The 12,771-nt window shown below is 45.0% G+C and overlaps 1 protein-coding gene across 1 annotated transcript in view; it reads right to left on the bottom strand.

Annotated features, from left to right (window-relative positions):
• Positions 1 to 12,771, bottom strand: part of LOC115159666 (voltage-dependent N-type calcium channel subunit alpha-1B) — a 254,642-nt gene that overhangs the window by 122,441 nt on the left and 119,430 nt on the right. The window contains exons 7-9 of the mRNA XM_029709608.1: positions 5,421 to 5,512; positions 5,043 to 5,195; positions 3,990 to 4,177 (exon numbers count right to left, since the gene is read on the bottom strand). Coding sequence (XP_029565468.1) covers positions 3,990 to 4,177; positions 5,043 to 5,195; positions 5,421 to 5,512 — 433 coding nt within the window. The remainder of the gene's footprint in view (positions 1 to 3,989; positions 4,178 to 5,042; positions 5,196 to 5,420; positions 5,513 to 12,771) is intronic.

Below are 12,771 nucleotides of genomic sequence, written 5' to 3' on the forward strand. Positions count from 1 at the left end.
AAACTGTAAGACTGGCCTATAGTTTTTACCCCCAGTACCACCACTAGTCAGCTACCTGCTCCCCCCCGCCCACTTGGACTTCCTACCCACCCCCCCACAACCTCCTCAACGGACATTTTTACACTGACCCCAACTAAAATGGACATTTTATCATGCTGAATAGCTACCACTAGTCAGATACCTGCTCGCCCTGTCCCCCCTTCCTACTCCCCTGGTATTCCTACCCCCCCCCATCCCCTCCTCCCCTGCTGCTCTAACACCCCTTAATATATATTATTATTATTATCTATATGTCACTTTGTCCTGCATTGTTGGTTGGAATTTTCACTGTACCCTGTAATTACATCTGCAACCCTGTACATGTGACTATTAAACTCTCTAATCTAAACACACACACACACACACACACGGTACCAAGTTTAGGCCTCCCTTACTTGTCTTCATTTTGATAGCCTTTTATAGCCAGATTTTGATAGATCACCTCTCAAGGTTGGATAAATATGTGTCTCTCAGTAACTAGTTGATGGAGCTGAAATAGATAGATATTCTCCCACTGGAGTCAGTGTGTTGATGTGGAGGTGAAAATGGATCTGATAGAAAACAGTTCCTGTATGCATACTTTATGCCATCAGTGTCAGTGGAGGGTGTGAGTTGATCATAGTGTTGACGGCACTACCAGCTGGAGGTTGTGTGTGTGTGCTTGTCCCTCTGTGTGGTGGTGGTGTGAGAGGTCTTGACAGCCTGCTAATGTAAGTGTGTGTGTGTACATGTGAGTTATTTTAGTAAAGAACAGTGGGGTAACAAATCAGCTCAAGGCACTGGTAACATCTCCCCAGTTGCAGGTTGCTGTGTGTGTGTGTGTGTGTGTGTGTGTGTGTGTGTGTGTGTGTGTGTGTGTGTGTGTGTGTGTGTGTGTCATTCTGTGCACATACACACACAGCAGCACAGCAGACACGTACGCTACCTCCAGATCCTCAGTTCTGTTCAAATCAAATCTTATTTGTCATATGTGCCGAATACAACAGGTGTAGACCTTAGAGTGAAATGCTTACTTACAAGCCCTTAACCAACAATGCAGTTTGAAGAAAAATAAGTGTTTACTAAAATCAACTGAAGTCAGAGTGAATGTGCGAGGGCACAGGTTAGTCGAGGTAATTGAGGTAATATGTACATGTAGGTAGAGGTAAAGTAACTATGCATAGATAATAAACAGAGTAGCAGCAGTGTAAGGGGGGGGGGGGGTCAATGCAAATAGTCCAGGTAGCCATTTGATTAGATGTTCAGGAGTCTTATGGCTTGGGGGTAGAAGCTGTAAAGAAGCCTCTTGGACCTCGACTTTGCGTTCCGGTACTGCTTGCCGTGCGGTAGCAGAGAGAACAGTCTATGACTTGGGTGGCTGCAGTCTTTGACAGTTTTTAGGGCCTTCATCTAACACCGCCTGGTATAGAGGTCCTGGATGGCAGGAAGCTTGGCCCCAGTGATGTACTGGGCCATACAAACTACCCTCTGTTGTGCCTTGCGGTCGGAGGCCAAGCAGTTGATGCAACCAGTCAGTATGCTCTTGATGGTGCAGCTGTAGAACTTTGAGGATCCGAGGGCCCATGCCAAATCTTTCTCCTGAGGGGGAATAGGTGTTGTTGTGCCCTCTTCACGACTGTCTTGGTGTGTTTGGACCATGTTAGTTTGTTAGTGATGTGGACACCAAGGAACTTGAACCTCTTAACCTGGTCCACTACAGCCCAATCGATGAGAATGGAGGTGTGCTCGGTCATCCTTTTCCTGTAGTCCACGATCATCTCCTTTGTCTTGATCACGTTGAGGGAGAGGGAGAGGTTGTTATCCTGGCACCACACTGCGAGGTCTCTGATCTCCTCCGTATAGGCTGTCTCCTCGTTGTCGGTGATCAGGCCTACCACTGTTGTGTCGTCGGCAAACAATGTTGTTTGGAGTCGTGCTTGGCCATGCAGTCATAGGTGAACAGGGAGTACAGGATGAGACTGAGAACGCACCCGGGGGGCCCCCATGTTGAGGATCAGCGTGGCAGATGTGTTGTTACCAACCCTTACCACCTGGGGGCGGCCCATCAGGAAGTACAGGACCGAGTTGCAGAGGGCTTAGTGATGAGGTTTGAGGGCAGTATGGTGTTGAACACTGAGCTGTAGTCAATGATTAGCATTCTCACGTTTGCTACTCAGTCAAATAAACCTCTAGTAGCCCTCTTTCTCCCCATGCTTTCTATTCACAGACATGCACTCACTACATACCCAATAGAATATTCCTGTTGAGGACAGACGTTCCGCTAGCGGAACGCCTAGCCAAAATCCAATGGAACAGCCTGGCGCGAAATACAAAACCTCAAAAATTCAATAATTTCAATTTCTCAAACATACGACTATTTTACACCATTTTAAAGATACACTTCTCCTTAATCCAACCACATTGTCCGATTTCAAAAAGGCTTTACAGCGAAAGCAAAACATTAGATTATGTTAGGAGAGTACATAGACTAAAATAACCACACAGCCATTTTCCAAGCAAGGACATGTGTCAATAAAACCCAAAACACAGCTAAATGAAGCACTAACCTTTGATGATCTTCATCAGATGACACTCCTAGGTCATTATGTTACACAATACATGTATGTTTTGTTCAATTAAGTTCATATTTATATCCAAAAACAGCATTTTACATTGGCGCGTGATGTTCAGAAAATGTATTCCCACCAAAAACTTCCGGTGAATTTACAAAAATACTCATCATAAGCGTTGACAAAATACATAAATTATTTTAAGAATTATAGATACAGAACTCCTTTATGCAACCGCTGTGTCAGATTTTAAAATAGCTTTACGGAGAAAGCACATTTTTCAATATTCTGAGTACATAGCTCGCCATCACGGCTAGCTATTTTGACACCCACCAAGTTTGGGGCTCACTAAACTCTGAATTAGTATTAGAAATATGCTTTTACCTTTGCTGATCTTCATCAGAATGCACTCCCAGGACTGCTACTTCCACAAGAAATGTTGTTTTTGTTCGAAATAATCCATAGTTATGCCCAAATACCTCCGTTTTGTTCGTGCGTTCAGGTCACTATCCAAAGGCTAACGCACGAGCGCAATTCGAGACAGAAAAAGTCAAAATGTTCCATTACCGTACTTAGAAGCATGTCAAACGCTGTTTAAAATCATTTTTTAATGGTATTTTTTACGTAAAATTGCGATAATATTCCAACTGGACAATAGCGTATTCATTCAAGGAGAAAAAGAAAAAACAGCGAGCTCGCGGGACTGCGCATATCCAATCCCTTTGTTGCCAGGCAGACCACTCAGTAACTGAGCTCCTATACTCTACCCAGTGACAGGAGAAGGCTCAAACCACTTTCTGAAGGCTTTAGACAGCCAATGGAAGCCTTAGAAAGTGCAACGCAACCCCACAGATACTGTAGTTTCGAAAGGGACTAGAAAGAAGAACTGACTTTTTCTCAGGTTTTTGCCTGCCATATGAGTTCTGTTATACTCACAGACACCATTCAAACAGTTTTAGAAACTTCAGAGTGTTTTCTATCCAAATCTCGTTTCTGGACAAGAGTAGTAACCAGTTTAAATCGGGTAAGTTTTTTCATCCGGCCGTGAAAATACTGCCCCCTATCCATATCAGTTTAAAGGGAGAGAAACCGTGAGAGAGAAGGAAAGTGTGGGATGTGTCAGCTCTTAGTTCACAGTAAGTGGAAAAGTAATGTGTGTGTAGGGTTGCAAAATTCCAGTATCTTTCCCAAGTGTGCCAGTTTTCCAGAAAACCTAGTTGAAACATTCACAGAATCAGGCAGGAAATCCAGAATTCTCCAACCAGGATTTCTGAAAAACCTGAGAATTTTGGGAGAGTTGACTGAATTTTGTAACCCTATATAGGTGACATTGTTCTTGGAGAAAGCGTAAAAGAGACAGATGGAGAGAGAGAGCGAAATAATGAAAGACAGAGGTCTTACATTGTAGAGGATGTCCACCCATCCCTCCATGGTGATGCACTGGAAGACAGTGAGCACGGCAAACAGGATGTTGTCAAAGTTGGTGATGCCGTAGTTGGGGCCGATCCAGTACTCTGTACACTCGGTACCATTAGGACACATCCTGGCTGGGGCCTCCGTACCACAGGGGAACGCTGCTGCTCGCTCACCTGGATGGGGGAGAAGAGAAAGAAGGGAGAGAGAGTGGGAGGGGGAAGAGAGAGGGGGAGGGAGGGGGAGTGGTAGGGAGAAAGGGATAGAAAAATAACAGGGAGAGATGGGGTGAGGGAGGGAGGAGGGGAAGGTAGGGCGGTGTGGGGGGGGGGGACACAGGGGAGAGGGGGAGGGAGAGAGTGAGTTACTGTAATTACAACACATACAGTAAAACAAACACACTGGCAGATTAAGTGAGCTTAAAATATGGTACACACATACTCATACTAACATGCACTCAGTGCACACCTGCTGGTGACTCGCACACACAGCAACCTGCAACTGGAGAGATGCTACCAGTGCCTTGAGCTGATTTGTTACCCCACTGTTCTTTACTAAAATAACTCACATGTACACACACACTTACATTAGCAGGCTGTCATGACCTCACACACCACAGAGGGTCAAACACACACACACACAACCTCCAGCTGGTAGAGCCGTCAACACTATGATCAACTCACACCCTCCACTGACACTGATGGCATAAAGTATGCATACAGGAACTGTTTTCTATCAGATCCATTTTCACCTCCACATCAACACACTGACTCCAGTGGGAGAATATCTATCTATTTCAGCTCCATCAACTAGTTACTGAGAGACACATATTTATCCAACCTTGAGAGGTGATCTATCAAAATCTGGCTATAAAAGGCTATCAAAATGAAGACAAGTAAGGGAGGCCTAAAACTTGGTACTGTGTGTTGTGTTTCCATTACGTGTGTGTGTGTGTGTGTGTGTGTGTGTGTGTGTGTGTGCATACTACTACTGTGTACAGTACTGTGTGCAGTATGTGTGTGTAATCCATTCAGCACTCACCAGTGTCGACAGTGAAGCAGGTGGAGTGGAACTTGCCCATGTAGAACTCCACTCCAATGATGGCAAACATGAGTATGGCGAAGAAGAGCAGCATGCCTATCTGGAGCAGAGGCACCATGGCCTTCATGATAGACTTCAACACCACCTGAAGACCTGTGGAGAGAGATGGATTGGGAAGGAAGAGAGATGGAGGGGGATGGGAGAGAGAGGTGCCATATGTAGACCATGTAAGATAAGATATATCATACTTAATAAGTCAGTTTGTGTGTTTAAAAATGTACGATCTGTATACAAATCTTCCATATTTTATTAACGCTACAGTACCGTTATGGTGCACACTAAGTAACCTTTGACCTGTTGTTGATGTCAGTGACTTACTGGGGATGCCAGACACCAGTTTGAGTGGTCTCAGTACTCTCACCGCTCGCAGAGTCCTCAGGTCAAAGTCTGAGCCCACCGTGGCCAGGATCCTGAAGACACATACATGAGACAACGAGAGGAGATTTAGGTGGGTGCATTCATAAGAGGCACGTAAAACAGTACACTCAGGGAAAGATATCTTCACCACTTTCTCTGTCAGTAAGGACAGTAGAGCAGCAGCAGGTCCTTGTGTGTGTGTGTAGCTCTCAGTCACAGAGCCACAGCTGGCTGGCTGCATTAGAAGCAGAAGCACATGGAGGGGGGGGGGCCAACTAAGTGCTGCACTAAAACCTACTGAAAAACACCACACACTGCGAGAGAGAGACAGAAAGAGAAATACAGTCAGGTCCAGAATTATTGGCACCACTGACAAAGATGAGCAAAAAAGACTGAATAAAATAAATAATAACAATACTGAGCTATACTGTATGCTCCAAAACAAATTGGGAAATTATATTATCTTATGCTAATACAATTGCTCAGAGAAAGAGATTTTGTTCAACAAGTAATAGAAAATAAAACATTTAAAAGCTCATTACTGGCACCACTTGCAAGGATAATGACGCCGAGACTTTTTCTATAATGTTTTATGAGATTGGAGTACACGTTGGGAGGGATCCTAATACAGAATCTTTACAGATCCTTGATATCGTTCGTCTGCTGTTAAGGACTGACCTCTTCAATTCAAACCACAGGTTTTAAATGGGTTTCAAGTTGGCTGACTGAGATGGCCTTCTGCTTTAAAATTTTGCAATGACCATCTCAGTCTCCGGACTTGAACCCCATTGAAAACATATGGTTTGAATTGAAGGGGGCAGTGCATAAGAGCAGACAAAGGATATCAAGGATCTTGTAAGATTCTGTATGGATAAATGGTCTAAGATCCTTCCCAACGTCTTCTCCAATCTCATAAAACATTTTAGAAAAAGGCTCAGTGTCGTTATCCTCGCAAGGGGAGGATGCAAGAGTATTGGTCACAGGGGTGGCAATAATGTTTTTGATTATTTTTAATTACAAAATCTTTTACTCAAAGCAATTGCATTAGTATAAAAGAATATTTCTAATTTTTAGCATACAATATATAGTATTTGTTGCTCATCTTTACCAAGGATGCCAATAATGATGGACCTGACTGTGTACAGTGCCTTCAGTATTCATACCCATTGACTTAGTCCACATTTTGTTGTTTTACATCCTGAATTCAAAATTGATTAAATGTGTTTTTCCTCACCCATCGACACACAATAAATACCCCATAATGACAAAGAAAATTCATGTTTTTTTGGAAATGTTGCTAATTTATTGAAAATGAAATACAGAATAATCTAATTTACATAAGTATTCACACCTCTTTACTACAACACTCCAAATTGAGATCAGGTGCATCCAATTTCCTTTGATCATCCTTGAGAAGTCACTGCAACTTGATTGGAGTCCATCTGTGGCCAATTCAATCGTTTGGACATGTTCCACAGTTGGCAGTGCAAGTCAGAGCAGAAACTACACCATGAAGTCCAAGGAACTGTCTGTAGATCTCAGATATAGAATTGTGATGAGGCATATATCTGGGGAAGAGAATAAAACTATTTCTAGATTGTTGAAAGTTTCCAAGAGCACAATGGTCTCCATCATTGGGAAATTCAAAAAATATGGAGCTCTGCGGACAACTCCTTCGACGTCATAGTTTGGTTTTTGCTCTGACATGCACTGTCAACTGTGAGACCTTATATAGACAGGTGTGTGCCTTTCCAAATCATATCCAATCAATTGAATTTACCACAAGTGAACTTCAATCAAGTTGTAGAAACAATTCAAAGATGATCAATGGAAACATGATGCATCTGAGCAAAGGGTCTGAATACTTATGTAAATAAGGTTTCTGTTTTTTAATTTGTACAAATTTGCAAAAGAATCTAAACCTGTTTTCACTTTGTCATTATGGGGTATTGTGTGAAGATTGAGGGAATAAAATTATTTTATAAATTTTAGATTAAGGCTGTAACTTAACAAAATGTGGAAAAAGTCAAGTGGTCTGAATACTTTCCGAATGCACTGTAAATGCAGAACTTTCAGACCCACATACAGTATGTACACTACGAGTCTGTATATTCTGTTTATTGTGGCAGCACCATTTCAGAGTCAAAATCCTGTACATGCAAATGTATATGGCGAATAAAGCTGATTCTGACATGATAACCTGAGTTTAGCTGGTTTATCATATGTCAGTTTACAATTATTATTTGGGATTGGTTATGTACTGGATAAACAGTAGCACGTAGCAGATTATCCCTTAATTCAAAATCCCCATGTGCTGTGTGTGTGTGTGTGTGTGTGTGTGTGTGTGTGTGTGTGTGTGTGTGTGTGTGTGTGTGTGTGTGTGAGAGAGTCCTAAATATTCGATCCTGCCTCTAATTAGGGGACTCGGTTTACGGTGTTCGCTATACCTATTAGGTTTTATTTCCCAATTAATTTGGTTATCATGCTGCTGGGTTTCCAAACAGATGGCTCTGCAATGCATTGCAAGCAGAATGCTCGTAATAGCCAATCACAACACTGGACTGGGCAAGGGCATGAATTTGTTAGTTCATCCATCACTCCAGTGACCAATCTAAGGTTTCTAGACACGCACCCATCGTTAACCTTGCCCCCACCAGCCTGAAATCCAAACCCAAAGTTGCCAAGACATGAGAGAGAGCAATTTGAGAAACTGAGAGCGAAAACTTGACATTGACAAGTGACTATTGCTGGTGGACAATTAAAGCTTTTAATCACGTTTCTTTGCTTACAGTTCTAGCTATACATACTGTTTAATATTTTTTGGGGGGGGTTGATCTGTGCAAATGATGTTTTGCTTGCTTAAAGTCACACTTGCAAGCTCTCAAGTTTAAACTGCGCTCTTGACTGGCCTGTGCACTCGCGGGACCCATCCTCTGCTTGCTCAACCACAGTTCTTCACACATAACTCAGTGTTTGCTCGCGCAATGATGTTTCAAATACAGAACCCCACATTATTTATATTTGACATTGGAAGTTTTATTGAATAAAGACAGTAATAGATTAGTCAAATCCCATAGGGAGTCTCATCAGATCAGATGTTATCAGCAAGCCAGAGCCATCTGTTTGAAAGAGCACAAGTAGACAAAAGATAAGTGCAATTAGAATAAATGTATCATTCAACATAAGATTCCACCTAAAAACAATGACATGAGCTCTGTCCCAATTAATCTGAGGTGAGTAACCTTGAGGTTTTAGAAGGAGGCACAATGTTCAGTGATTGCATACATAGCTCTGTCTATGGATTTGAGTGGGGTTACATTTCTACATTTCTATCCTCCATTAGGTTCACTTCATCCCTTACCTACAGTACTCATATCGTTTAGCAATGACTATCACATACATTCAGTATAGAACCATCTTTCAAACCAATTGACAGCAGCTTTGGTTAAACCACATGGCTAAACAATAGTTAGCTAGTTAGCTTGCCTCATCAATAGCCTGCTTTAATAACAAGACCAAATAACTAGCTACTTCAATTTCAATATTGAAATCATAGTTGGTTAGCTAGTTTCTCTACTGAAAATCTATCGAACTTACCTCTATTTTTGTCAGCCATCATTCACCTTTCACCGTCCCCTTCCATCTCTATTGTCAAAAATCCGGTTAGAGAGCAGTCAAGACGTAATTGGTCCAAAAATCTGACCAATTGAATTTCAGTAGACTGCTACAGGCTATGTTCATTGGCTCAAATGTCCCACTATTATAAAATTAAGATGCTTTTGGCCTTGGCCAACCCAGTTTGATCTCAGGCCTACCCCAAAAATTTCCCAGAATTTTTTTTACATTTTAGTCATTTAGCAGACACTCTTATGCAGAGCAACTTACAGTAGTGAGTGCACACATTTCATGCATTTTTATTTTTTTGTACTGGCCCCCCGTGGGAATCGAACCCACAACCTTGGCATTGCACACACCATGCTGGCGTTGCAAACACCATGCTCTACCAACTGAGCCACAGGGAGTGCATACATGGAATGGTTAGTGAGGGAGGCCCTGCTCTCTCGCTTCCCCAGTTGTTTAGTTCATTTTCATTCCAATCTCCTTTGCATTAGTGTAGCCTCTCCTGTAGCCTGTCAACTATGTGTCTGTCTATCCCTGTTCTCGCCTCTCTGCACAGGCCACACAAACGCTTCACACCGCATGGCCGCTGCCACTCTAACCTGGTGGTCCCAGCGCGCACGACCCACGTGGAATTCCAGGTCTCCGGCAGCCTCTGGAACTGCCGGTCTGCGGCCAACAAGGCAGAGTTCATCTCAGCCTATGCTACCCTCCAGTCCCTCGACTTCTTGGCGCTGACGGAAACATGGATTACCACAGAAAACACTGCTACTCCTACTGCTCTCTCCTCGTCTGACCACGTGTTCTCGCATACCCCGAGAGCATCTGGTCAGCGGGGTGGTGGCACTGGAATCCTCATCTCTCCCAAGTGGACATTCTCCTCCTTTGAATTCCATGCTGTCACAGTCACTAGCCCATTCAAGCTTAACATCCTTATCATTTATCGCCCTCCAGGTTCTCTTGGAGAGTTAATCAATGAGCTTGACGCCTTGATAAGTTCCTTTCCTGAGGATGGCTCACCCCTCACAATTCTGGGTGACTTTAACACCCCCATACGTCTACCTTTGACTCATTTCTCTCTGCCTCCTTCTTTCACTCCTCTCCTCTTTTGACCTCATCCTCTCACCGTCCCCCCCTACTCACAAGGCAGGCAATACGCTTGACCTCATCTTTACTAGTTGCTGTTCTTCTACGAATCTCACTGCAACTCCCCTCCAAGTCTCCGACCACTACCATGTGTCCTTTTCCCTCTCCTCCAACACGACTCACTCTGCCCCTACTCAGATGGTATTGTGCCGTCGCAACCTTCGCTCTCTCTCTCCGGCTACTCTCTCCTCTTCCATCCTATCATCTCTTCCCTCTGCACAATCCATCTCCAACCAATCTCCTGAGTCTGCCTCCTCAACCCTCCTCTCCTCCCTTTCTGCATCCTTTGACTCTCTATGTCCCCTATCCTCCCGGCCGGCTCGGTCCTCCCCTCCTGCTCCGTGGCTTGACGACTCATTGCGAGCTCACAGAACAGGGCTCCGGGCAGCCGAGCGGAAATGGAGGAAAACTAGCCTCCCTGCGGACCTGGCATCTTTTCACTCCCTCCTCACCACATTTTCTTCCTCTGTTTCTGCTGCTAAAGCCACTTTCTACCACTCTAAATTCCAAGCATCTGCCTCTAACCCTAGGAAGCTCTTTGCCACCTTCTCCTCCCTCCTGGATCCTCCTCCCCCTCCTCCCCCTCCTCCCTCTCTGTGGATGACTTTGTCAACCATTTTGAAAAGAAGGTTGACGACATCCGATCCTCATTTGTTAAGTCAAATGACACCGCTGGTCCTGCTCACATTGCCCTACCCCATGCTTTGACCTCTTTCTCCCCTCTCTCTCCAGATGAAATCTTGCGACTTGTGATGGCCGGCCGCCCAACAACCTGCCCGCTTGACCCTATCCCCTACTCTCTTCTCCAGGCCATTTCCGGAGACCTTCTCCCTTACCTCACCTCGCTCATCAACTCATCCTTGACCGCTGGCTACGTCCCTTCCGTCTTCAAGAGAGCGAGAGTTGCACCCCTTCTCAAAAAGCCTACACTCGATCCCTCCGATGTCAACAACTACAGACCAGTATCCCTTCTTTCTTTTCTCTCCAAAACTCTTGAGCGTGCTGTCCTTGGCCAGCTCTCTTGCTATCTCTCTCAGAATGACCTTCTTGATCCAAATCAGTCAGGTTTCAAGACTGGTCATTCAACTGAGACTGCTCTTCTCTGTGTAACGGAGGCTCTCCGCACTGCTAAAGCTAACTCTCTCTCCTCTGCTCTCATCCTTCTAGACCTATCTGCTGCCTTTGATACTGTGAACCATCAGATCTTTCCTCTCCACCCTCTCCGAGTTGGGCATCTCCGGCGCGGCTCACTCTTGGATTGCGTCCTACCTGACAGGTCGCTCCTTCCAGGTGGCGTGGTGAGAATCCGTCTCCGTATCACGTGCTCTCACCACTGTTGTCCCCCAGGGCTCAGTTCTAGGCCCTCTCCTATTCTCGCTATACACCAAGTCACTTGGCTCTGTCATATCCTCACATGGTCTCTCCTATCATTGCTACGCAGACGACACACAATTAATCTTCTCCTTTCCCCCTTCTGATAACCAGGTGGCGAATCGCATCTTTGCATGTCTGGCAGACATATCAGTGTGGATGACGGATAACCTCCTCAAGCTGAACCTCGGCAAGGCGGAGCTGCTCTTCCTCCCGGGGAAGGACTGCCCGTTCCATGATCTCGCCATCACGGTTGACAACTCCATTGTGTCCTCCTCCCAGAGTGCTAAGAGCCTTGGCATGACCCTGGACAACACCCTGCCGTTCTCCGCTAACATCAAGGCGGTGACCTGATCCTGTAGGTTCATGCTCTACAACATTCGCAGAGTACGACCCTGCCTCACACAGGAAGCGGTGCAGGTCCTAATCCAGGCACTTGTCATCTCCCGTCTGGATTACTGCAACTCGCTGTTGGCGGGGCTCCTTGTCTGGGCCATTAAACCCCTACAACTCATCCAGAACGCCGCAGCCCGTCTGGTGTTCAACCTTCCCAAGTTCTCTCACGTCACCCCGCTCCTCTGCACACTCCACTGGCTTCCAGTTGAAGCTCGCATCTGCTACAAGACCATGGTGCTTGCCTACGGAGCTGTGAGGGGAACGGCACCTCCGTACCTTCAGGCTCTGATCAGTCCCTACACCCAAAGAAGGGCACTGCATTCATCCACCTCTGGCCTGCTCGCCTCCCTACCTCTGCGGAAGCACAGTTCCCGCTCAGCCCAGTCAAAACTGTTCGCTGCTCTGACACCCCAATGGTGGAACAAGCTCCCTCACGACGCCAGGACAACGGAGTCAATCACCACCTTCCGGAGACACCTGAAACCCCACCTCTTTAAGAAATACCTGGGATAGGATTAAGTAATCCTTCTAACCCCCCCCCCCCCCCGACCCCCACCACCCCCCACCCACCCTCCCCCCAAAAAGATATAGATGTACTATTGTAAAGTGGTTGTTCCACTGGATATCATAAGGTGAATGCACCAATTTGTAAGTCGCTCTGGATAAGAGCGTCTGCTAAATGACGTAAATGTAAATGTAAGACCAATTTAAATTGTGTTTTATTTTATTACATTTTTAAATGAAATGCATGTGCGATGTATTTTCTATGGATAATTTTATT

The sequence above is a fragment of the Salmo trutta genome, chromosome 23 (genome assembly GCF_901001165.1).
Source record: "Salmo trutta chromosome 23, fSalTru1.1, whole genome shotgun sequence".
Taxonomy (NCBI): domain Eukaryota; kingdom Metazoa; phylum Chordata; class Actinopteri; order Salmoniformes; family Salmonidae; genus Salmo; species Salmo trutta.